Here is a 27,362-nt window from a genome sequence, read left to right as displayed (position 1 = left end):
TATTGCGTAAGACAGATTGAAATATGATGAGAATCCTAGGTTAACTTATCCTCTCTATAATCGAGGCTTTTGATTTTAGTCCCGCCAATACAATCATAATAATGAATAATACAAAATTCATCTCGATTCAAACACTTAACGTAAATCAACATTTAACTGATAATTCGAGAGGCTGCACTTCATATTTTTATATATTGTTACATAAACACCTTTTTCTATTGATTTTAAGAGTTGCGGTTTTAAGAAAAGAATTTTCATTATGTCATCTATATCTTACATTTATTATATAAATAATTTGATGTTTTTGCAATCAGGGTACGCGTTTTTTTCTCTCTTCCGAATAACAAGTTTCTTTATATATGCATGTATATGAATATACATGTATATATGTATGTATATATACATATACATATGTATACGTTTATATACATGTATATACATATATATACATTTATGTATACATGTGTATATATATATATATATATATATATATATATATATATATATATATATATATATATATATATATATATATATATATATATATGTATGTATGTATGTATATGTATATGTATATATATATGTATATATATATATGTATACACACATATACACATGTATATATACATGTCATGCATTTATGTATATAGACTGCATTAGAAGTTGGCTGTTTTGAATTTGAGTACAGATGAGGTATTTTTTTCTCTTACATTTTTTTAAATTATTGTTTTTGCTTGTCATTTCTTTAATGTTTGTCGAAGACAGAAAAAGACACTTCCAAAAGGATTTTAGTTTTTAATTAATCACATGCTTATTTACTTTTAACAAAAGTTGTTTTTCAAAGTTGTTTGACAAAAGTCTAGTAACTTGTCTCTGCTCTCGCTAAAAACTCATAAAACTTTTCTTTAAAGTTGTTTCTCAATTCGAATTTACTCCATATATCTTTAATTTGAATATTACTTTTGCTAAAAAAAAAAAAAATTCCTTCAAAGAAATAAACTCCTTCTCTATGAACACCAAAGAACAATAAAGAGTTGATGCGCACATACTAAAATTAAGATTCTAAAAGTAGAATTTCTTTATTTCGTTTTTTATATCAATAAAAACATTAAAAATAATTTATTATTATTATTATTATTATTTGTTCAGGAATATCCTCAGTCAACGCGTGGCTAAAAATTCCATAATAAAAATCAAATGTGCAAAGTTGTTTACTAAATCAAACCAATAAAATCAATTCAAGCTTAATCATTCAAAAAAAAGCTGTTTTCCATTCAATTTCTCGTTCATTTAAACCATCCTGTTATTCTATTTATCTTTTTTGTCCTTATTCTAACCTGTTTCTCTGACTTAATTACATAGATAATTTTAAAATGTCTTGTGATGTCATGCATAACTTTATAATCAAAAAGTTAAAACGTAAACAAATCTGTGTATAAACTTTAAAAATTACAGAGAATAAAAAATGCAGAACTTGAAAGCCCACTTTTTAAATTATTTTATGCTCAAGTCTTTTTTTCTTTCTTCGTTTTTCTTTCATTTGATTTTTCGTCTAGGGGTTCATTAAGATGGCAATTAACGCCACATTCCTGGTGAACAAATCTTTTACAGTTTTTGCAAAATATTGCTGCATAAGCTCCAGAGATTGGCGGCTCTATCTTAATCCCTCCAATGTTACTAAATGCATTGTGTTCGTAGTTTCGATTGATAAACATAGGCGGATGGTCCGGCTCCAATTTATTTAAAGAAAGTTCTGTGTTGGGATAAACCTTTAAAAATTGATATAATTACAAATAAAAAGACATAAATTGATATGTGAATAGTAGTAAAGACAAGTAGATGTAAAATGAATATAAATAGATTTCAAGCAATCATACTACGATTAAAATCTATGCTAAAACTTATTCTCTGCAAAAATAATTTAACAATTTGAGAATGAAAAGTTTTTTTTTTTCTTGTTTAGAGATTAAAATTTCTCATTTCATCTAAAAAAAAAGAAAATATATAGGTAAGTTAGTTTTTTGGTACACACCAGAAAGTCAGAGAATGTCGGTGTAGGAAAAACTGTGTTCTCCTTAATACGAGTAACAATTTCTTTGTAGCTTTCTCTTCTTCCATTGCAAAGTACCCTCCCATAGGGACACTCATCGTTACTATCAAAAGATTCATCTAAAGGTAAAGGGGAAAAATAAATGATAAACCTAGTTAATAGCGTCTTTAACCTTGTACCCAGTGCTTTTTAGTTAAAAGAAAATTTGGGCGAAAACCTTTTCAGATCTCTCTAAGCTAAGAAGAGCTGAAAAAGAGATTGTCAAAATGAATTATAGCTATTTAAACTTGAATTAAACAATCAATCTTCGTAAATATTTTTTTCCTTTATGTCTACTAACTAAAGCATTTTCCTACCGTGTTCTGATTGGTTTTTATCTGTAGAAGAATTCATAGAAGAAGGATTCGTCGAAGACTCTTTTTTAAGCTTTTTTCCTCCTCTTGATTTATCGCCGCTAAAAATTGAACTTTTGGAATCACGCGAGACGTTCGAAGCTTTTCTTGAAAAAGAGAAACCTCGTTTTCCTGAATTAGAAGAATTATCACTCATACTTATTTTAGATAGCTTTCTTGATATTCCGTTTACTTTGTCAGCAGACTTCTGTTCTGTTTCTGGATGACTGCCTGATAATTTAGGCTCCAAATCATTTTCATTTCTTTTAGTCACCTCTTTGCTTTCAGCTAATGTCGGTGAAATATCTATTGAATGGCAATCACTTCTGCTGAAGCTGTATGGCATGCTTTCGTTTCCATATAAACGTCTTAAATGCGAAATATTTTGGTCAAAATCCATTGATTGGTGATCCATTGAGAGATCAGTTTTTACTGGAGAGCTTTCAGAGCTTCTTCCATTTTCACGAGTCTGATTTTGGAAACTCTTCTCCGAAATTGTATCTAAAGACTCTTTTTCTTCTAAATCATTATCAAGTCTGTTTTGCCTTGTTAGACTAGACTTCAGAGCCTCTGTGGAGTTTCTTTTTTCCCGAGCAAAATTGTTGTAAGAATTATGTGTTTCTTCTTCATCGACTACTTTCGTTTCACTTTTGTTCTGAGAACCGTTTAAGACGTTTCTTTTTGACTTGTAGATTGAATAAGGGTTAGAATTAATTGAATACAAGCTATCCTCTTTTTCTGAATTTATGTTATTAGTGTTTCCATTTAATTGATTCTCTTTTTTATGGTCTGATATGTCCCCAACGTTTTCTTTGTTATGGATATTAGAAGTTTCGTTATAACGCTCATCATAACTTTTACGTTCAAATATATTTTCATTTCCATAAGGCGTATTCTTTGAATAATCTGTTTCATCCATTTCGTTGAAATTCTTCTTTTCGTGTTGAATCGTGTCATAATTAGTCGACTGATTGTCGTTGTAATATCGGTTGGGACGAGAATAATCCAAATTTTCATTTGAAAAACGTGATCGGTTTTCAAAACTGTTGAAGGACTCAGTACGATTATCAACATTACTTTTTATCTCACGCATGCTCTCTCTATTTATTAAAAATTTTTCATCATTTCCATTACGTTTATCTTCTCTGTGCATTGGCAAAGACTGTTGCAAAGCTTGTACATTGTTTAATTCATCATTTGGAGGCTTTGGAAGTTTCATGAAAGTACTATTGGTAAACTCTTGAGAAAAATTTCCAGCTCTTCTGTCGTGTAGTAAGTCTCTGTCATCGATAATGTTTTTTGTATTATAATGCTGGTCTGCAGATTTGTAACGATAAATAACATTACTTTTTGAGAAATCTGAACTATCGAGAAAGTTTCTGTTTGAATTGCTTATTTCATCATCTATTGATGGATGGCGGTGGTGGGCATACTTATTTGAGTGGTGACCAACTCTTTTTGAAGAGTTAAGAAATTTTATAGATGGGATTTCTTCAAAAATAGCTTCATCGTAACTCAAAAGATATTTTTCATTCGATAGATTCTTCCCTTTTCTTTGATTGTAATTTGACGTCCTTTTATTAGGCAGAAAGCTGCTGTTTTCTTTTCGATCGATATCCAAAAAAACTCGATTAATTTCTCTATCGTAGTTTACATTTTTATTAGGATGTCTATTCTGTGTAGGTAAACTGCGCTCAATTTCAATGTTTTGTTGGTCGTACCTTGGAATATATTCTTGTATTAATCGAGACTTATTGTAACGTTGGTTTTTATAATCTCCTGAATGTATGCGTTGCGAATGGATGGGGAGATCATAGGTACGGATTTGTTTGTTGTAATTGGTTATTTGATCACTGTAAGCATCGATTGCATCGTCGTCGTAAAAAACTTTTTTTAAAAAGAAGCTTTCTCTAACCATGTTGTATTTAATATTTCTATTTTTACGTAATATTTCTTAGTATGCTTTTTTTTCAATTTTTGTTAAAATTCTTGCCGCATTGCTACTACTTACTACATCAATACGTATCTGCCCTCTTTTTCACTTTTCCGTATGTTTTACTTATATTTATTTTGAATTTCGCAAGAAAATTCGTAAATGCAACATTCAAATATCCTTCGTTGTGTAACATCATTCTCTTTTTCTTAAATTAAAGTTGCTTCATAAATTTTTAACAAAGCAGCATTTAAATGGATCATATAGACCTTTTAAAAGAAAATGAATTATTAAGTTATTTCAATTCAAGATTTTGAATGAATTTTCCTGTGTTATACCTTTGGAGCATGCGAATTGCAAAAACTACTAATACTCCGTTCTATCGTTGCCGGAACTCTTGTTTAAAAAAAAAAAGAAGAAGAGCATTAACCCTTTTTTTCCAATAAAGAAAATGAACAACTTAAATCCTATTTTACAGTTTTCAGATTTCATTTGATCTTTTCGTTCGAATTTCAATCAAAACGTTAATACCAACTAAAATAAAATTACGCAGAGAAGCCCATCTAATTTTACGCTTTGCTGATTGTGCTCTACTTCATTTTGCAAAAAAGAATGTTTTAGCGAAGTGCAGTTTTTAACTTTTTCGTCAAGCTTAATGAAAGCATTTTTGTGCATTTGTAAAAAAAATTCAATTAATAGATGCTTAAACCTTCCTAATTTTTCAATACATTTTCAGTCTTTTTGTCGGTTGCCGTAACAATAAAGTTTCCCAAAAAAAAAAACATGCAGTCTGTAAATATTTCGCCATTGCGTCATTCAATACTTAAAGAAACATGCTAGAAAAAAACATTAACGCACGTTACAACAAATAAGAATTAATTAAATATGCAAATTAAGAAGTTTTGCGGTAAATTTCAGTTCTAAATAAACTCCCTTGCATATTTATATATCTGGAAGATATGGAAACGCTAATGATAACAAGAAACATCAATGTTACTAACCGTGGGTGCTTTGAATTCACTCAATGATTATTGATCAAAAGTGATTATTTTTAAAAATCCGAAACATGAAATTGCAAGGAAGATACGGGGATATAGGGATATGGAAAAAATCCAAAATATGAGTAAAAAGCAGGTAACTGATAAGAGAAAAAAAAGTATATTATTGGGGGAATTGATTTTAGGGCGTCAAAAAAACATAGTAAGCAAAAGCAACAAAAAAAAAAAGGAAAGAAAAGTTGAGCCAAAACAAATCATCAGATGAGTGAATGAATGAACCTAATTTGTAGTAAGCTTGCAATGTTCTGCCGTCAAGAGGATGTATTTACAGATATCTTTATATTTTTCCATTCAAAATTTGGAGACAAATCAAGTATTATAACAATATTCATAAAAATTTACCATAAAACTAACTTAGAAGGATAATCCGTGCTAAAGATTTGATGTAGTTATGAAATAGCATAATATGTGTAAATTACTTGATATAGGTTGAGACTGCTTATTTTTAATGCATATGTCGTAATAATAGCTATTTTTCGTCAATCTTTTAAAAACTCCATTAACTTTATATAACGATTCTTATCTTGATAATTTAAAACAATAATTGCAATTATCACATTAACACCATCGATTCGATTAAACCCAGGGATTTTAATTTACAATAAATTAATTTTCTTATTTCAAATAGAATTTAATCACAAAAATTAATTTTTCTCGTTTTTATGTTGAAATTGAGAAAGAAATTCGAATAAGTATGTGAAAAGAGACGAATGAAATACACACACACACACACACACACACACACACACACACACACACACACACACACACACACACACACACACACACACACACATATATATATGCATAAATATAAAGCATACATTTGTATTATATGCATATATAATATATAAGTATATTTGTATATAAAAGTAATGAATATAACATGTATATGTGTGTGTATTTGTTTATATGTATATGTAAGTATATACATAAATTACAAATAAGTAAACGTGAAAGAAAAAAACACAAGCGAATAAAAATGTGTGAAAAAAAAGCGAGAAAAAAAATTCAACTGATTTAAGTTTGCAGTAAATAAAAACATAGCGTCATACTACTAAGTGAGATTTCGAAAGTATTTCCGCAGTTTTATTTATGACATCATCATCAAAACTTAGCCAAAATGAGGCAACGAAAACATTGAAGAACACGTAAAAATATCCTAAATGTAATAATCAAGTTTATCAATTATGACGAACAATGAAGCAAGACAAATATTTCAAATGTAAACGGAAACGAAATATTTTTTTTCGGTGACTTTTTTGATGTAAAGACTAAAAATATTTAATTAAATACTTGAAAATTAAAACCACGCAAATAATGACGAATATCGTCGTATATTTTTACAAAGACGATCTAGAATGTTTATTTTTTAAAAGTATCTTTTGTACGAGCCTAAGATCAAAACTGGAATGTAGTGAGCAAAATATTTTAAAGGTCAAAACATCAAAGGATTTCATTTTACACCTGTCAACAAAAAGTGTTTTTTTTATGTTTTGTTTAAGTCTTCACTTAAATGATTCCTTACCAAAAAACAAAACTCTCAACAAATACAATAACGCTGTTCAAACCTCACGAAAGGAAGAATGAGGTGAACGTTTTCATCAAAACGTGGTGGACCCCAATGAAGTTTCATACCCCTTTTCACATCGTTATTTTGGTTAATTTGTATTCCAAATTAGAGGAAAAGAAGAAGGTAAAGAGTCCACGAACCTTTAAGCTTTTACCCTATTTCCCCCGCTCAATTCGGCGTAATTCTCACTTGCTAAGTTAATAAATGGAGTTCGTCTTTCGTTGTAAAAATACTGTTATTTTTATTTTGTTTTATTTTTTTCTTAGTTTTAAAATAATTAAATTAACAACGAAATTTATTTTTATAATTTTTAAAAAAAATTAAGTTTAGAATAATTTATTATTTACAAATTAATATAATTAATAGTTTCTATTACCATTATCGGCCCTGTGGCCCAATGGATAAGGCATCTGACTACGAATCAGGGGATTCCAGGTTCGAGTCCTGGCAGGGTCGCATATAAATTTTTCTTTTCCTTTAAAATTATGAATAATAACTTTAAAGTAGAGTTCGTATTTTATTAGATAAGAAAAGTTTTATTTTAAAAGTGATCGTTTGTTGCAAGAGAAAAAAATTTGTTTTTAAAAAAACACTTTTTCTTTTTACACGCTTTTCAGCCGCCATTAACATAGTCTCTAGTTAACTCTTTAATTTAACTGGTTAGCTTAAACATAATTAAAATATATTCAGTTAGAATATCTTATTGTTATTTATTTTCATTTTTCAGTATTGAAAAAATTAATTCAATTCGTAAAACACCTCAGAAAAAAGTATAACTTATACAGACATTATCATTTATTGCCAATTTAATAAAAAAAACAACATACGCACGTGACGTTGCGCACGTGCCTTATACTTATCCTCTAATAATTATTCATTAACATTTTAATGCTGGACACATAATAATAAGGATTGTAAAATACAGACCCAGACATTAATAAAACTTGAACCCAGAAGTGATAATTTGTAGCCAAACTCGTGCCGCAAAATGAGTAATGTAAAATGTGGTTTTGATTTACAAGTGACGCTAAAATATTTACAATTGTTCTTTCAAAGATAAAGTGTTTGCTTCAAATACAAGTTAAATAAAAAGTGTGATTGTAAAAAATATCAAAAAAGAATGCTGACCGAAAAATATTTTAATTGGCGGTGGAAATCCAGACTGCCATTTATTTTACCATTTGACCAAAACTAACAGTCAAGGTTATACCTAAGTAAGAATGAATAATTCATTTAACTCGAAACGCTTATCCAAAGTTGAACACGAAAAAACTGGGGAAAGGTGGGGATGCATTTAAATGACACAGAAATTTGATTACTTTAAAGTTGTTTTGGAGTAAAAGCGAAGTTCTAATAAAAGAAACCGTTGTTAACCAAACAAAAAGTTTTTTGTGGTGATAGATCTGTATAATTGCTACCGAACAAAAGTTTCTTAAAGTCAGAGCGATGTTAAAATATTTAGTTAACTTTTTTTAAAAATCGCATTACTTAACTAATGACCAGTGCAATAAAATTTAACCACTTCGTGTTAAAGTTCTGTCCAAGTTTTAATTTTTTTACCTCGCGTTAGCTTTCTGTGCCTTAGTTAAGCGGTACACTAATTTTTTTTATTTAATTCCCTATTAGCGTTAATTTCCTACTTTTGGCAAAACTTTTTATTTATCGAAACCTCAGCAATTTATTTGTGCAGACGCTACAGAGCGTTGTTGAATCTGAGAACAAACAGAAAATATCAACAATTGGAAGTAAAATCCAACTATGAATCAACCAATACAAAAATCCCCTCCAACACTTTTAAAAGATATTTCTCATGGCAGCCAACGTACAATGAGATTGCTTGTTTTGGGGAAGGATGGTGTAGGTAAATCAGGTAAGCTATGTCTTATTTAGAACAATATCGATAGCCTTTTCAATTTCTCTAAAATCTCTTCAAAAAAAAATTAGTTTTTTTTTTTTTTTTTATGTTTGTTTTAGCACTTGTTGTGAGATACCTTACGAGAAGATTTATCGGCGAGTACGATCCACTCTTAGGTTTGTTTTTAAAGTTAAACACATAAAATTTGCTTGATACTTAATTACTGTTTGTTGTCATAATAAGAAAAGAGTTCATTTATACTTGTTACAGTTTTCGAAATAAATCTTTGAAAAAATTCGAGGTGCATTAATAATAAAAGAGACTTTAGAGAAGGGGTTAGAAGCGCTATAATATTACATAAGATGATATATAAGATGATATATAAGATTATCATCTTATATATATTATGATATATTTAGAGGGTGTCTACACAAAAGTAGTGAAAACGTCAAATAATGAAGTTATATACGTTCAGTTAAAAGATACATCAGCTGGGGTTAGTTATAATGACCGAACAAATGTTGTTTTATTAAACTTTGTTAAACTATTTCTTTAATTCCTTTATATATATATAAATATATGTATAAACACTTGCAACTGTTTTCATTCTTTAGATCAATTGGACGAAAAGAGCCAATGATCTCATTTGGGCAGATGCTTTGATTCTTGTTTACTCGATAACAGATCGAAATAGCTTTCTTGAAATCCAGAATGTAAAAAAACCTCTTGAACAAATGAAAAGGAATAGAGGTATTTTTTGTTCATGAACTTTCCACCTTTTGAAACCATAGTTTTTTTTTAATGTAATACAATATTGAGTTTTGTAACCCCTATAAAAAAAAAAGTAGAAGCAAGCTTTTCTCAATAGTTTCTATATATTTGTATTGATTTCGGTTTTGACATAAACTACATACTATTTTATGCAGGGATGCCATACATGATCGTTGGCAACAAAGTAGATATGACCCATGAAAGACAAGTAAGCGACGTAGAAGGAAGGAAATTTGCTTCTACCGTCGAAGGAACATTTTGCGAACTTAGCGCCTCTGAGAACTACCAAGATGTCGAACTAAAGTTTAATAAATTTATCAAAGAATATTGCGAATCATCTTTTAAAATAAGCAAAAGTCAAATTAAAGCATTAGCAAGCAAATCTAATGTTGAAATTCGACACAGGCTAATGATTGAAAGACCTAAATCTCAACCGGATCTAAAAGTGTTTGATGAGGAGAAATTGGAAAGAAAAGGAAAAGTTCTTTGGAGAATGTTTAAGGAAAAAATGAACGAATAATGGGTTTATCTTTCGTCCAGGAGATCTATTTTTTTCAAAGTGAGCTGTAAAAAAAAAAACTATTTATGAATATACCAAACTCGTTCCCAGGACACCATTATAACATAGATCTACCCCTAGAGTGCTATAATAGATGTAGACACTTTTTTAAAGCGACATGGATGCTAAACAAAGAATATAAAACTTTATCAAACATTCAAAATTTTATTGTTCATGGTTTATAGTTCATAGCCTTTTAAACTTATTAAATTGCAGTATGAGGTACTTTCCTCAGAAACAAATTTCATTATACATCATGTTATTTTAAATTCTTAACTTTAACTGCTATTTTTTAATACTGCTTGAGTAAAGGAGACATATAAAACAACTTCACAAATTTAATAATTTCTATTTATAAAATAACGAAGTTAGTTATTTACAAAAAAAAAAAAAAAATGCTTTGAGCACATGGAGGATATCAAAAATTAAATTTAAAATATCGTCTACAATTATCTGACAAGTTTGCAAACAGAAAAAAATATCAAATACTCAAAATAACTTTCACATGGTAATAAACAAGAGTACCAAGTAAGAATAAGAATATTTTCTAAAAACGCATAGATGAGGGAGGGGTGGGTAAAAACGCATAGATGAGGGAGGGGTGGGTAAACATCAATTAGAAAAAAACAAGAAAGAAATTTTTCGCACCATACAGCACCATCATTAATCCAACACTTTCTTAATCATAAAAACAAAATCCTCCCAATCAAAAAAAAGTCAGTTAATTCATAAAACCTTTTAAATACAAAAACTGTATGAAACACAACAGTTACCGTTTCAAAAACAAAGTGTAGAATCAGTGCAGAGGAATAACTTCTCATAAATATTTTACAACAGTAACAATGAACAACAACAAGAAAGGATTTTGTTAAAGAACTGCAGAGAAAAGAAAAAAAATACACAAACATTTTAGTTTTTAAGATATGTTTAAATAATTGAAGATCAAAAACATCAGTGTGCAATTAAGATGAATGAATAGATTGATCTACTAGTATTTGTTTAGCCTCTTGATTGGTAGGAGCTTGTACAATATGTTGCTGTATAACCTGAGACTGAGGAACAACAGTTATAGTACTAGTAGCTCCTGTGGGTACTTCTCTTAACTGAAAAGGAACAACATGTCCATCTATTGGTCTTTGTATAATAACTATTGTTTCACCATCGGGTGTCTTGACAATAGTGTTAGTACTTTCTGTTTTCATGTGTTGGTTAGACTGTATTTGAGACTCAATTGTTCTATGATCTATATTATGATAAGTTATAGGAATTCCAGATGGAGATAAAATATTACCTCCAGGATATGATGAGCGTAGAACAAAAGCTGGAGTATGAACTCCTTGCACAGGAATCGCAATAGGATGAAAAATTGCAGTTGATGTTGCTGGCATAGGCACAGTAACATAAGCTGGATAGTTAGAAGTTGGAACTGACGTAGATTGAACAAGTGTAATTGGCTGATTTGTTGTTACTTGATTGGTTGGAGATACAATTACTGAATTTCCATGATGATGGGCCATTGTTGGTGTAAAACCACTTCCTTTCTGGACAGCATAATATTGCATGCCATCAGTAGCATAAACAATTTGAGCTGCTTCTGCTCGTGGTGAAACAATATTTTCATTTTCTGGTGCATGTACGATGCGAGCCCAGTTTGATGGATATGTGTAGGGTTTACCTGTTGCAGTGGGACTCATTATCATTGTTGGGGTGCTATAACCTCTCTTTAAACCTTTAGGTCGCCTTCTTGGTCTGTATTTATATTCAGGATGTTCATCTTTATGTAACTTATCAAGCCTGAAAAAAAAATTCACATATTAATAAATTTTTCATATGTCAATGTCAAAAATTAAAGAGATATGTAGTATGAATTTAAGTGAATTGTAAATGCTAACATACATACATATATATATATATATATATATATATATATATATATATATATATATATATATATATATATATATATATATATATATATATATATATATATATATATATATATATATATATATATGATCAGTAAGAGAATTCTTCACTCAAGAGTAGTAAATTGGCTGCTGGCAAGAGCAATTACATTATATTTTCTCTGATGATTGCCAGTACACCAGCATGAAACTTTGAGTACCAACAAATTTTTCATCCTTTCACTGTATTTTCAATATATATATATATATATATATATATATATATATATATATATATATATATATATATATATATATATATATATATATATATATATATATATATATATATATATATATATATATGTGTGTGTGTGTGTGTGTGTGTGTGTGTGTGTGTGTGTGTGTGTGTGTGTGTGTGTGTGTGTGTGTGTGTATATATGTTTATACAACATACTAACCTAGCTGCCTCTAATACATAAGGTTGTTTTTCATCAGGTGACAACATTTTCCATAGTTTACCTAGCATTTTGCTTAAATGAGCATTATGTAGATGAGGATATTTCTCAGCTAGTTTTTTTCTAGCTGTTTGAGCCCAAACCATAAAACTATTCATGGGACGTTTAACACGGCTACTTTTTGCATCTAGAAATTCGGTTTCTCCGTGTTTAGAGGTGTTTGACATTGTAAGACGAAGTAGGGCATCATCGCACAAAATATCTTCATCTCCCAAATTTTTAAGACACTGAGCAGCCTCAGAAAGAGATATTGTTGTGGGTCCATATTCTTCATTTTTTTTTTGTTCTTGAGAAACAGCATGACTAATGTTGTTGTTTTGTATCACATGCGTTGCGAAGTTAGAATTTGTTTCAGAGGCTGCCATCATTTGTTTTTTTCTTCGAAGTTTTGTTTTATCCTGACAATTCTCTTTGCAAACGAAATCGATTGAAAACACAATTGATCAACTATGTAAGTTTGGTTTATTCACAATAGTTTTGTTTTTATTGTTCTTTGTCAGATTATGTATGCATTGTTTCCTCGCGCCATCTTATAAAGCCGGAACAATAGTATCACGTGGAGTTCGACAAGAGATAAGAAATGGATTGTTTGTTTATTCAAGAAACCTTTTTTTTAAGTGGCTTGCTCAAAGTACTCAATGAAATATTTCCGCAAAAAATAAATAAATAAATAACCAAATAAATTTATTTCAAATAACATTCACTGAAAAATTTATTTACAAATAAAAACAAACGTAGAGATTTGATGCTGTTGGGTAGGTGAGTTTTGTAAAAAAACTTAACATTCTTCAACTCAGCCTCAGCATGGAAATATTGTATCAGTAACATAGTTGATGTAATTTACTTTGTAAAACAGAAATAAAAGCTTTCATTGTTGTTTGGTAACATGGTGATTATATGTGCAAATAATACTTTTGCTACAAATGATGACAAATTGTAATATTGATTAAAGAGATATGAAATTGGAAAAAGATGAACAGAAGACAAAAACTATAACAAGTAAAAAAAATACCATTGATAATTAGATGCTTTATTAGTAATTCGTAATAAAAATGCTAAAACAATGAGTAATAAATCGCTATTTTCACCTTTGTTAAATAAATATACTCTTAGTATAGTAATTCAAAATAGGTAACAGAGTACTTTTACTGCCTTTTACAGCACTAAAACTGTATACGTTAAGTCTTAATGCATGTATAAATACCAATGTTTTGAATTGTTTGGAGCTGCATTACTTGCCAAGCGCAAAAAAAGTTTTTTTGAATGACAGATTTATTGTCAATTTACTTAAAAATTTTGTCATCATAAAACTAGATATATAATATTATATTAGATAATATATGTAAGATATATAATAAATAAATAACGTTTTATGATGTTTAAATTTTCATACATATATTTATAGTTATTTAACTTTGATTAAAGCCGTAAGATATTACAGCAGTTATTTTTATCCAAGAGGCTATCAACTTATCGAAGAAAAATAGTTTCCATTTTTGTGGCAGTTCCTCTTTTTAAATAGAAAATAAGTCTCAAAACTCTAAAAAGCTAAGAATGTTCAGTGCTTTGTCACAAATCTCGTAAAACAATTCTATCTCATATATAAATTTGTTATGAAAACTAAAAAAGAGTTTTTTAGTTGCCATAAATTTATATATGAGGTAGAACTGTCCTTAGTTTTTTTATTTTTTTCACAAGAGTTTAAGATATCACTCACTGGAGGATCTTTGTTTGTTTTTCATTTAAGAACCTGTCTGTCATACAAATAACATCTCATGAGGCAAAAAATGGTTGGAGTCTTAAGAAGAATGGGTTGCAGAATGTCACTCAAGATACATTTCCTGCACTCATACAAACATGATGGGAAATTTCTTTTGGTTTTTGCCTTAGGAAACTAATTGGAGCTACAAAAGAAAATTTGAAGTATTTTTACAGCACTTTTAGTTCTCTAAGCCTTATTAATGGTAGTTCAATACCTAGGTGGGTTGGTAGGGTTAGGGTTAGGCTTAGGGTTAGATATGAAGTTTTTAATACATCTATAAAGTACTTTAACCTGAACTGGAATTCATTATGTGGCATAGCACTGACGGAGTTCTTGAAATGATTGGTCATCAAAAAAGATTTTTAGAAATAATTTTGTATTTAAAATCAATAAAACCGTGTTTCGTATTATATTGAAGTTAGGTGGTAATATGTTAAAACATTTTATCACGTTAAAGTCTTCAAGAACTTAACGAATTAAGTATATGAAGAGTCCAGGGGAAAAACGATGAGATAACCAAAAATCTCATTTTGAGATATGAGGAAAAGAAACGTTCACAACTGATAAAAACGTGTGCGTATATTGAGTGCGTATAAAATAACTATTCCGAGATATAGACTTTGTAGAAAAAAGTCCACTAGTATTTTCGAAAATAAACGCAGACTTTATTCTACAAAGTCTATATTCCGAGATATAGACTTTGTAGAGTAAAGTCTGCGTTTTAACGGTAATAACGTGTATTTATCATTCTTAAATTTCTTTTAATCAATAAAATTCATAATAATATATATTAACGTTCAATTAATACTAATTTAAGCAATAACTTACAGTAAAAAAATCAAAGAGAGACAAGGTATGACGCCATACATAGAGGGATGGGATGGGCAATTTTAAAATGTATTTTTCGTAGGATTGCCATTGTTTTTTCCCTTTCGCAATACGATATTCTGAAAGGCGACAAAAAATGCTACTAGATGGCACTAGCAAAATTTTTTCAGGCAAATTTGGAATCTCATCGTTTTTCCCCTGAAGCCTTCATATAATTACTAAAGCAAAATTACAAATGAATCAGTGTTTCAGTTAGTGAAAACATTTTCAAATTAACATTATTTGATACTTTATTTGAAATATGAAGTGATTTTTGTTAAGCCTTGATTTTTAGCTCTAAGAATTTTTAATTTTTAGCTGAGGCTCAGTGAGTTACATCATTTACAATTTATTCACTCATTTACAAAGTTCTTCAAAAATATTTTTTACTAGAACTTTTGGGACAAAACAACTTCATTTTTTCTTAATTAGACAAATATTCTTTTGTTAGCTCTTTCAAAACTAAAAATAGTTGATAATTTTAACTGCTACCAAATATAAATGTAATACAATTAAAAAAATGTAGACCCCCCCCCCTGTTCTTATATTATTACGTCTACAACTACTTTTCTGACGTCAAACTTTTTAATTGATCAGAAAAAGGTTTTATTGTAAGTTAAAGACCATTTTTTATTAAAACTTGCGTTAAATTTTCTTGTAATTTTGAGATTTTATAATACTTAAAACTTGAGAACCAACAGTTTTCTAGTGAATTTACATCTGCATCTATCTGATAAGCAAATATAATTTCTGACATCTGGAAAAAAAAGTATTTTTTTCAGCAAGTCTCGATGCTACCAGCTCTGATGATTCTCCTAAACCCAAACTCGTTTAATTCGTTCTGTGAGATTTTCTCTGAAATAAGCTCTTCTTCTTTCAGCTCTTCATCTTCTAACATTCCATCTTTTGATTAAATATCCTCATAATCTAGGTTGTGAAGTTTCATTAAAATGAAAACAGATATCTCACTACAGTGAGCAACTTTTTTTTAATTTCGATTTTTGACTTATAAAATTCCAAAAATAGCCTTCAAAATCCGTCATTAAAAACACGTTTACAAATATCGTTGATTAAGAACTATTAATACTTTCACGGACCTATAAGAGATGGACGTATAACGATATTGTTTTTTTTTTGCGAGCCATGCTCGTTGCGTATTGTTACAGATTTTTTGTTTTAAACAATAGAAATTAAATTATATTAAAGTCTGTCGGATTCGTCGAAAACTTTTGGTTTCGTCTAACCAGTCACATCAACTTCCTTTCAGTTATTCAACATAACATCAATAGAACCAAGTTTTAAGCTTAATTTTATTTAACTAGACATTCTTAATATTTTAAGAAATAACGCTGATGATGATATAGAGACTGAGATCATTTACTTAACTACTTTAGCACATGTGTAACTAGAGATATAATAAATAATACAAGATATCAACTAGTTTTGTAGCTACCAAGAGCACAATTGTTTCATGTCCTGGGAACTACTCCATCTACGATATTGCTGTAGACTTCCAGTTTATGAATATTATAGAACTTTCTTTTTTTCTATTTGACAACAGAAATATATACAGCTAAGACAGCTAAGGATAAATAACTTACACATAAAATGAATGTAAATACAATAAATAAAAAAATAATTTCTCACATTTTAGAGAATTTAGCAAAGCCAATTTATGGCAAACCACAAGAATAACTAAGTATTTAATATCAACATAATATGATTTACCAGCTAAATATAAACTAATTTTTATTTGACAAAAACAAACGGGTTACAATGTGTTTTTTATGACAAATGAAATAATATATGAAATATGAAAAACGAAAATATGAAATATCTGGGCGCATTTTGCAAGATAATTATAAATTTGAATAACTTTTTAAAAGGTTTTGCACTATCAAATGAATTATAAAAAATCCCATTAGAAAAAAAAACCTGCTAAAAAATAATGCATTGTGGAATATATATTATGGAGCTTATAGAGTAGAGGAGGCAAAAAATGGCGACATATCGGAAAAAAATGCTAAAAAAAGTACACAAAATTAAAGCTGGTGAATGGTGAATGAAGGACTAAGGAGTTGAATGAAACCAAATCTTGACAAAAAATTTTATTTATGCTTTTTTATGTTTCGCTATACTTTTTTTAGTCATTTTAAAATTATCTTTACAGATCTATTTTATTATTGACGAAACTTTGTTTACTTGAAAAAAGTTCCTAAATTTACAAATGTTTATCTTTGAAAAATGATGAAAATCTGTTCGTGCCGACAACTAATTTCTTGAAAACTTGGCGTAATTTGTTTAATAATTTGTCAACGCGTGAAATAGTTACTTTATCCTGAACTTATTAAACAAATGCTATAAAAGTTTAAACTAATACCACGTGATCAGAGTTTCTGTTTTAAATCTGTGGGCAGCCATTTTAGTAGTTTTTTTTGTTGACAGGTGAAAATTTAGAGTTTGTCGGAAACTCGCATGGCACGCTGATTTCTGCGGCCTCTTTGATGTAAAACAATGACTTGCACGTCCATCTCTTATACGTCCATGCTGTTATTTTGAATTAGTAAAAAGAAGTTAAAAGGAAGTAATGTGACTGGTTAGACGACACGAAAAATTTTCGACGAATCTGACAGACTTTAAAATAATTTAATTTCTATTGTTTAAAACAAAAGATCTGTAACAATGCGCAACGCAATGATATATTAAGAATAACTAGATGTCTAACTGCCGTAAATCGGTATAAGAAAAAGTGAAGCAAAAATCGGCCATTATGGAGGGCAAAATCTTTACGCTATTTATCAAAACAAAACAAATACGAAGCTTTTGATTTGTTAAATTTGCCCCCCATAATGGCCGATTTTTGCTTCAAAAAATACGCGGAAGTTAGACATCTAGTTATTTTTAATATATCATTGGCGCAACGAGCATGGTTCGCAAAAAAAACAAAAGCTTGCACGTCCATCTCTTATAGGTCCATGATACTTTCAACAACTTAACGTCATCAAATGTTTCAGCGCTTTCCGCCATGAAATTATACTTTTTAATATAAGCAAGATTTTTTTCTAAAATATGAAATATGAACTGCATATAAAATATCAACTACATATAAAATATCAACTGCATACAAAATAAAAAAGTTATCAGGATCATCTAAACATTTTATTTGTTAAAAAACCAAACCTGTCATTGATTTTAAGTAATTTAATTTTTTTTTTTTTTTTAATCTAAAAATACAAACAAAACGTACGTGTAAATTACTAAAAAGGCTCTGATGAACTAATTATTTTGTGTATTTAAATTCCAATAGCATTATGACACATTTCGCTAAAGAAGTGACTATGCAAAATAGGAGATTTCAATAACGCAAAAAGTGATGCATCATTGTAATAAATGAGTTGGATTTTCGAAATTAGTTCTAAAAAATTATTTAAGAATAAAAGTTCATTAATCAATTTGACTGTATTGCTATTTTTTAATGTTGATCAGTTGTCCAGTAACTATAAAAATAAATTTGCTGACCAAATAATTTTTTGATGGGACATACTGTTACTTCGTTAGAGACTCAAATCACAATAGAAGATAGAGCGACAACACATTTCTAAGGGCCGGATTCAAATGTTGTAAATGTTATAATGGCTCTTGTTCGTTCCATGTTCATAGCAACAAAACATTTAAGACTTGTAACTATGTTTACTATTGCTAGGTTGCGTAAATGTATTTTTTAGTCTTAAGTAAATTACATTCAAAAATTTTAAAAAATAAGTTTTTTAAAGATCATATACAGGGTGTTCAAAAAGTCACGATCTGACTTGTTTTGGTATTAACTTTTTAACAATAAATATAACTTAATTCTCATTTTTTAAATTAAGTTCGAAAATTATGTATAATAAATGGGTCCCATTTAAACGCAGCAAGTCCTGTGCTATGTTTGCGATTCATATATATTGTTTAGACTTCAGATAGCTCCACAAAAAATATCTGTAGCTGTTAAATCTGGTGATTGGACAACCCAACTAAAATCACCATATTTAGACATGTTACGGTCAGGAAAAATCTGTTGTAATGCTTCGATTGTTTCTTGAGCAGTCACATATAATTGAGAGTCAAAAGATTAAAAATATTATGTGTTCCAATTGCTTAAAACTTACATTTATTAACTTTAAATCTTTAATCAGCATGGAAAGTATTGATCCAATTTTATCAATAAGGAGGATGATGGGAGTATTGAGGTTGGTTATCAATGAGGATGATGATGGGTTATTGAGGAGAGGCCCATAATGATGATGGGTTATTGAGGAGAGACCTTTAAATGTTTTCTTATTTAACAAAAAATACTTAAAACATACTTTTAATAAACAAATAGTATGTTAAAATTGATTAGTTTAAAATGACATTTGTTTCACCCAATAAGATTCTTTGGCAAAGTTCTTTTAGATTCTTTTACTTGTTTTATAAGCAAGTTGAATAAGTGAGACGTTTTTAATTTGTGTAAAGTAACAACCAGTTTTCGCAAAAACTAGTTTCAAATTTTTTGTTTCAAATTCATAATGCCCGGTCAATAACATTTGGTTACGCATATCTATTTGTTATTTCTTCAATTTTACTAATTTAATGCTTTACTCAAAAATTTTAAATTTTTTAGGTATCAAAATGAAATAACTAATTTGAAGGAAATTTCCCATTTCTTTTACACCTTTATTCTATGCTATAAAATAAGCTTTTGTTATGAACCAGAATTACTGTCAAGAAAACCTTTTAAAAAAAACAACCACTGTAACAAAATACATAAAAAAAGTTCAGAAATAAATGGATATTCTCGTGTTAACTCCCAAATGTATTGGTGATAACGGCAATTAAAATTCATCACGTCTTAATGAAAAATTTTATCTTGTTCTTTCAAGTAGGCTCCCATACTATCTTTAAGTTGGTCCTAGTGAACATTTACCATGCAATTTAAGAGACATTCTGCAATCCATAGACTAGCGTACTTTCAATTAGCTCTTCGTAATTGTCTGCTATAAAATAATCCTCATTTTTATTCCTCATCTTATTTCTATTGTAATTGTTAACTTTTTTTTTTATTTTAATTGGCAATCTTATTCTTATTGCAATTGGTAAACTTATTTTTACTGTATTACTTAATCTCATTTTTCTTTTAGTTCCTAATCTTGTTCCTGTTAAAGCTTTTTCTTGGAAATAAACGGAAAGTTTAACTTTGAAAAGAAGATTCAAGCTTCGAGAAGAAGATTCATATTTAACTCTGAGAAGAGAAGCTTCATATATTTAATTTCAAAAAAAAGTTTTACCTTACAAACTACAAAAATACTCTATCATTAGAACAAAATTGTGTTAAATCTTGTGACTAAATATTTTTATGCTTAAAAATTTCGCCCTCTCCTAGTCTTCCCTTTGTCCCCCCTCCACCTTCCCCTCAACTTTTTAAAATGCTCTTTGTCGTCTCTAACTTGAGGTTAAAAGGAAAAGCATGGTTTATTTAAAATATTTGTCGGTTAAATATTTCGAAGATCTGATTCAATTTAAGATATAAAAATTAAAGCCAGTGACATTAGCCTCTTTTTTATTGTTAGAAGAAACCATTAAATTGAAGTTAGAAAGTTTTAACACGTTCAATTTTCGTCTTGCGTTGCAATATGTCTATCTGGTTTTATAACATTTTACTTACTTTTAGTGCAGGTTGTCATGGATAATTTAGAATTTTTAGATAAGTTCATTTGTTTACAGTTTAAAAATGGTAAGCAGTTGTGTGGAGAATGCTTTACTATTGACCCTATTACAAGTACTGTTGTTTTAATTACAAAAAAGACAGATTGTAATCTTACAATTGATGTTGTGCTTTCACATGAACTTATGCATATTAAAGTTATGGATATAGAACATACAAATCGCAAGGAGTATTTACAATTTAAAGAAATTTTCCTAAAAAAACTACTCCCAGAGCAGGATAAATTTACTTCTGAAGACTTACTAAAACGTAGAAATAAACTACATCAAATGCTTGAATTGAACAGATTGCCTGTTTCCATTGAGGAAAACGATGTTATTTCTGTGGTGAATGGTATTGCATTTATTGAGCCTCCATATACTGTTGATTCATGTCGTAGCACCAATACTATTGTGTTAGATAGAGTCATGAGGATAGTAGAAACTTGTCCCAATAGTGATGATGAGTAGTTACCATTTTCTGATGCTTTTTTTTTTCTCAATCTTAAAGTGTTTTTGAAAAATAATGTAATTAGGAATTGCATACTAGTGTAAATATGAATGTTTTACCAAAATCAATAAGGAGATGAACTAGAACTAATGCTTATGGTATATTAAAATAATGTAAAAGAATGCACCAATCACAGATTGTTTCCTTTTATTATTTGCATCTAATTAATAATTTAATCATTAAATTTAAAGCTAACCCTTTATTTTATACAAAATTAAGATATTAACTTCTATGTAAATTATTTCTCTCTCAGACACACACACACACACACACACACACACACACACACACACACACACACACACACACACACACACACACACACACACACAGATGTATATCAAAAGCCTGTAGGTATACAAAATAAGTCACATTTTTCTTGGGAAATCAAATTAAATTTTTTTCATTACTTACAACCCCATTTTTAAAGTTTATTTTTGTTTTTAAGACATGGACATTGTGCTATGTAACCCTGGCAAAATTAAAAAAGGATCCTTAAAAAAGAAATTCAAAAAAATTAGAGCATAATATATATATATATATATATATATATATATATATATATATATATATATATATCCTTATTTGTATATGAAAAAGAAGCAGTTTCTTTATTTTTTAAGAATGACTTTGGATAAAAAATCAATCTACTGTATATGCAAATATAATAGTTAAATGGCACAAGTTTTGGACCATGAAATAAAACTTTCTGATGAGATTCTTCTTGTGCTTCGATCAAAAGAATTAGAGATTCCAAAATTTCATGGCACATCAACTCAGTTATGTTACCGACGTTTGTTAGTTGACTGGTTAGCAGTTATAAGTGAAAAATTATTTTTATCTCATGGTATTTTACACTTATCAGTTGTTTACATGGATATAATGATGGAAAAATGGGAATTCTCAAAAAAATCTCAGTTAAATCTTCTTGCTTTGTGTTGTTTATGGATAGCAGGTATTGTTTTCTTTACAAACTTACAGCCGATTGGTATGTTTTTTATTTCATGTTTTTCTGCAGTTTATGTTCCAATAAACATATTCTATTTCATAGTTTGCTAATGTGTATTATTATTTTGAATTTTTAAAAAATATTTTCTTGTTCTGAATCTTATTAACATGTAAAGTTACTCTTAATTTTTTTTTTAGCAAAGCTGGAAGAGAATGATAATCGTATTCCAATGATTTCTACTTTGAAAAAGTTTCTTGAAAAATCATTTGATCAAGATGACTTTATGCAAATGGAACTAAATATTATGCAGTCATTGGATTGGAGGTTTGCTCATATTAATAGATAAATTTACTTTATAAAATTATTTGGTATAAAAGTCACCTGAATTCTAAGGAATTTTTTTATAATCAAAGCTATTGGTATTTTGTATATGAGTAGTTCCATCGTTAACTGACATAACAGATGCAGAAAGATCATGCAATATTTCAAGAACCAAAGCACTTAAACAAAATTACTGTGTTTCCCAGTAAAGTGATTTGTCTAATTCTAAAACTAAATTCTAAAGTGAAGAGGTCCAAATTATTGAAGTAAAACTAAAATCACTGATGTAATGCAATATTTCCAAGAAAAAACAAATTAAGAATTTGAAATGAAATTTCTCTGAAAGTACCTGATGGAATGAAAGTAGTGGCTTCTTGAAATGTTCTTCAACTATCTCAATGTTGTGATGATTTTTTAAGCCAATATCAACACCTTTGGCTCTGACTTGCTGCTTACCATTTGCTTGACTACTGCACTGACACAGTCAATAACTCCTTTTCCATGTATTGCTGTGAAATAGTGCCAGAATATTTTGATGTTATATCTTCTTCAGCAGAATAATCAACTACATTATGTATTTGTTCTTAAGTTTCAAGGTTGCTTTCTTGTTGTGAATGTAAGCTGACTTTGCAGTCCCTGGCAAACAAAAAGAATCTTGTTAATATTAGATCGCTTGTGTGATCCAATTAGTCCAAAACAATAGCAAACATTTTAAATTGATGTTAAAAAAAAATTGATTCCCTTGAAATACCTTTGAGTGATTATTTAATTTTGGACTGTATCACAACCTTTTTGTGTATTTTTTAAATGTGATTAACCTAATCATCTCAAGTTTCTGCCCATCCTTACATATGACGTTTTTTCTTAGAAGATACTGATTGTTTAGTTTTTAATGAAAATAAACGGATGCTCTTACATACATCACATTGATTAATGAAGCACAAGTTTGACTGCAACTCACAAACAAAACAAAAAAAATTGGCAATAATTGATGAACTTTATATTTGTTATACAAATTTATTTATCTTACCTGATTTATTTACATTCAGTTTGATTGTTTTTATTACATAGACAACTAACAAACTTGAAAAGCTTTGTTTACTGAATTTAACCAAATTTAAAAATCCAGCATGAAAACTCAAAGCATAGCAAGATGTAACAAAAATAAAATGAAGTTTTTTACAAAAAGTTTTTTTCTTCAGAAAATAATTGTTTAAGTTTTCTTATTTAGTCATGGCAACAACATGTTAAACCCTTAAACGTTATGAAAATCATCTTATGGTTCCCATTAAAAGAAAACTTTTATAATGCTTCAGTTCATTGATGTAATGTTTAATACTTAATTTTTATTTATGAAAGTTTATTTTTTATCTGGTTTTACATTTTGAAGTATCACATCCAAACCTTAAAGATTTGTTTAACTAATTTAAACATTGTTAAAATTAACTTTTGTTTGATGAGATTTTTTTCTTCCTAAGGTTTTTTTCCACCATATTGCTTAATTTCAACTGTAGTTTATAATGTTATTCATGTATGAATATGAGCTGAAAGATATTTTCCTAGAAGCCTGAACTCTTCTTCTTTCCTGTTATGTTATCAAAAATTGTTTCTTACCTAGAATTACCTGTATATATGTGTATATAACAAAAGTTTGTTTGAAATTCAGGCTATTACTGCCAACTTCGGTTCAATTCCTTGATTTTTACATGAAGAATTCAATATGTCATGAAGATTTCCATGTTGGTTATAAAGTTGCATCAGCAGAAAAGTACAAGACTTATATTCACAAATATGCTTGCTACTTTTTAGAAGTATCTTTACAAGGTGTTTTTTTAAGTATATATTTATAACTGCAAAAGAAATTTGTAGTTATTTTTGTAGTTGCAATTTTAAGCCTATGTTATTACATTATCTAAAAAATATTTTGTTTTATTGTTCAGAGGTTTAAAAATTTGATTCTTTGTACATACATGTATTATTAGTGTTAATTGATATTATTATTAGATATTAATAGGCTAATTAAAGATTTATGATAGTTCATATCTTTATTACATCTAAAAATATTAGTTATTTGTTTATTTTTTTAAATTGATTGTCAATTGATAATTGATCTTTTATTCTTTTAATGAATTATTCATCAGAAACAATGGTTTTCATTCTTATCATTTTTAGATCATTTCTTTAACGATTTTTTACCTTCAATGATTGCTTCTGCAGCAATATCTGCTTCCCGGATTTGTCTAAAAATAACTCCAACCTGGAATCAAGCATTAGAAAAAATGACTGGTTATTCAGAAAACTGTTTAGCTATCTGTGTTAATTCATTTTTAAGGTAAAATTAAATATTGATATTTTTTATTTTACTTTATATCTAAAGTTTTAAAAGCTATATTTTTAAAAGCTTTATATACAAAGGGGTTAAAATCTTAACAAACAGCTAAAACTCTTTAACTAAATGAATGAAGTTAGAAAAAGTTAATGAATTAGCTTTCCTCGAATTCCTGGACTTATTTAAAAGGTTGTACTACTGATTACTAACCCCCTCTCATTACTGAATCCTCTCTTATTACTGAATTCCCTTTTATCACTGAATTCTCTCTCATCACTGAATCCCCTCATTACTGGATCCCCTCTTATTACTGAATCCCCTCTCATCACTGAATCCCCTCTTATAACTGAATCAAATTCCAGCATTTTTTCAATCAAATTCCCTCTTATTACTGAATCCCCTCTCATCACTGAATCCCCTCTTATTACTGAATCAAATTCCAGCATTCCAGCATTCCAACAACAATTCCTTTGAATATGGTTTTAGATGCAATCAAAGTTTATGTTAAAGATCAAGTTGAATGTAATTGATGAAATGATTGCTGAGAGTTTTTTTCACTTACAATAACTTCAGGACTACAATTAGGAAACCTGATGTTCTTTAGAGGGCATGATGGATGGTTAAAGAATAATATATATTGAAGATTGAGTTATTGTATAACAAATGAATAAATGAGTTGAAAGGTTTCCCACATCTAAACCAGTTTTTATTTAAGGAAACCCTCTCATGCTTTACTAGCAGGCACTTTTTTATAGCCGGTTAAATATCTGCAGCTTTAGGTTATAAAATTTTAAAAAAACTTTCAATAAACGTGTAAAAAGTTAAAAACAGTAAGTTAAGAACTATATATTCACATCCTTAGATTTATGGTACAAGTAAATTATAATCATTTGTTGTTTGGAAAGGTAGAACAGTTAGAACAATTAGATCTTTGTGAACAGTTTTGAATTAAAATTTTTTTGCTTTAAAATCAATAAATGATCATGCTTCCAAAAAATAAATTTTAAAACCTCTCAGATCTGTCCAAATAAACTGAAGTTTTACAGGAGGCTACTGCTTAGAGATGATTAATATTTTTTGACTACATTCTTTGGGTTAGTTTAATTTTTACAAGCTGTAAACAAAACTCAGGAACGTCATGGTAGCTTCTCCCTAAATGAATTATCACTTGTTCTAAAGAGCAAAAGGCTACTGATTTACCTTGAAAAAAACTTTCTGAGTTGTTCAAAGTATGGCAATATTTACTGAAGGCCAATTCATAGCACAGCTATAAGTTATAATTGAGGATCTAAGTTTTGCTATACTTTTTTCAGATATTTTAAAATGTAATTAGGATAAAAGTTTGTAAAAAAAAAAAACATTAAATTCTTATCTTCACTTCACCAATGCCTGGAAATTTTTTTCCACGCATTGGTGAAGTAAAAAAAAGAAGAAATTAAGAATGGTTTTAATTTTAAACTCAAAACAGCAAATCAAGGATAGTAAAGATATTGTGGTGATAGCATTCTCAAAACCTAATCAATGTTTTCTTATATTTAACTTTTTCATTCATGTAATTTCTGTTCACTGTAAGATAGTATAATGGACTCAAAAGGTTTGTTAAAAACAGTAAAAAATCTTATTTGTCACTGTTATTTGTCTACTACAAAAAAATCAATGGGATCTAAGAATTAGAATCTAACTCTTGATCTGAACTCAAGCTTCACTGTGAAAAAAACCTGGATAAAAATTCTTTATTGTTAGTTGTAGGTTTTATTTTTTACTTTAGAATTCATCAGGAAGATCAGAACAGAACTAAACATTTTTGATGTTCGTTTGAATCTTGATGCCCATTTTCATCATGAAAAACATTTTTAAAATAGCTTTTATATTTGTATAAAATTATATTGCAAAAAAAAAAAAAAAAATGCAGTTGTTTCCACTATTTAAAGCCATTGTATATATGCAAAAAAATAAATATATATTTTCTATTTATTTAAAAAAGAAAAATATTGTAAACTGTAAAAGAAAAAAAAAAAAAATGCTTGTAATGAAAAGTTAAATTTTATATTTTTCTATTTTTAAATTTTTTTCCATTGTTATAGTTGTTGTTCTTGATGTGAAGTTTTTTAAAGTTTTTTAAAAAGAAAAAAGAAAAAAAATCACTCAAATTCTGAGATGATTTTTTGTTCGAGGAAAAAGAAAGTTTTTTTTTGTTTTGTTTTGTTGTTTTTTTCAAATCATTTATTTTGTTTACCAACATTCATATAAGTTTTTTAGAAACATTTAAACTTGAGTTGCATTATATAA

The 27,362-nt window shown here is 28.6% G+C and overlaps 5 protein-coding genes and 1 non-coding gene across 7 annotated transcripts; 4 read left to right on the top strand and 2 right to left on the bottom strand.

The window, feature by feature from the left end:
• Positions 1-199: 199 nt before the first annotated feature.
• Positions 200-10,344, top strand: LOC145199402 (ras-related and estrogen-regulated growth inhibitor-like). Its single transcript, XM_090081377.1, has 7 exons — positions 200-315; positions 651-693; positions 8,633-8,876; positions 8,981-9,037; positions 9,281-9,357; positions 9,476-9,611; positions 9,788-10,344. Exons 3-7 carry the CDS (start codon positions 8,765-8,767, stop codon positions 10,150-10,152), a joined length of 747 nt encoding a protein of 248 aa, XP_089937503.1. The 5' UTR covers positions 200-315; positions 651-693; positions 8,633-8,764; the 3' UTR covers positions 10,153-10,344.
• LOC145202556 (uncharacterized) lies at positions 1,267-5,607 on the bottom strand. The gene is made up of 3 exons (XM_080075537.2): positions 2,407-5,607; positions 2,033-2,169; positions 1,267-1,769 (listed from the first exon to the last, which is right to left on the bottom strand). Exons 1-3 carry the CDS (start codon positions 4,358-4,360, stop codon positions 1,506-1,508), a joined length of 2,355 nt encoding a protein of 784 aa, XP_079931663.2. The 5' UTR covers positions 4,361-5,607; the 3' UTR covers positions 1,267-1,505.
• On the top strand, positions 7,390-7,462 carry Trnar-acg (transfer RNA arginine (anticodon ACG)). The gene has a single exon. It is a non-coding gene; the product is annotated as a tRNA-Arg (tRNA).
• Positions 10,345-10,527: 183 nt separating the features above from the next.
• Positions 10,528-13,178, bottom strand: LOC145202385 (uncharacterized). The gene is made up of 2 exons (XM_080075306.2): positions 12,557-13,178; positions 10,528-11,985 (listed from the first exon to the last, which is right to left on the bottom strand). Exons 1-2 carry the CDS (start codon positions 12,979-12,981, stop codon positions 11,154-11,156), a joined length of 1,257 nt encoding a protein of 418 aa, XP_079931432.2. The 5' UTR covers positions 12,982-13,178; the 3' UTR covers positions 10,528-11,153.
• A 7,492-nt stretch (positions 13,179-20,670) lies between these two features.
• Positions 20,671-21,448, top strand: LOC145201979 (gem-associated protein 6-like). The gene has a single exon (XM_080074841.2). The coding sequence runs from the start codon at positions 20,943-20,945 to the stop codon at positions 21,432-21,434; it is 492 nt and encodes a 163-aa protein (XP_079930967.2). The 5' UTR covers positions 20,671-20,942; the 3' UTR covers positions 21,435-21,448.
• Positions 21,449-22,051: 603 nt separating this feature from the next.
• On the top strand, positions 22,052-27,030 carry LOC145202580 (cyclin-J-like). 2 transcript variants are annotated; one of them, XM_080075567.2, is made up of 5 exons: positions 22,053-22,429; positions 22,621-22,747; positions 24,411-24,568; positions 24,917-25,076; positions 26,842-27,030. In XM_080075567.2, exons 1-5 carry the CDS (start codon positions 22,150-22,152, stop codon positions 26,879-26,881), a joined length of 765 nt encoding a protein of 254 aa, XP_079931693.2. In that variant the 5' UTR covers positions 22,053-22,149; the 3' UTR covers positions 26,882-27,030. The 2 variants fall into 2 exon arrangements, 1 of the variants encoding a protein (XP_079931693.2); XR_016450616.1 differs by lacking the exons at positions 24,917-25,076; positions 26,842-27,030 and adding an exon at positions 23,976-24,069 and having other exon boundaries at positions 22,052-22,429; positions 24,411-24,545.
• Positions 27,031-27,362: the final 332 nt, after the last annotated feature.

The sequence above is a fragment of the Hydra viridissima genome, unplaced genomic scaffold (assembly GCF_058129835.1).
Source record: "Hydra viridissima isolate aposymbiotic clone 2 unplaced genomic scaffold, HvirCarnegie_v1 scaffold_3, whole genome shotgun sequence".
In the NCBI taxonomy this organism is placed as follows: Eukaryota; Metazoa; Cnidaria; class Hydrozoa; order Anthoathecata; family Hydridae; genus Hydra; species Hydra viridissima.
Note: the sequence above shows the minus strand (reverse complement) of the source record. Positions and strands in the feature narration are given on the sequence as shown.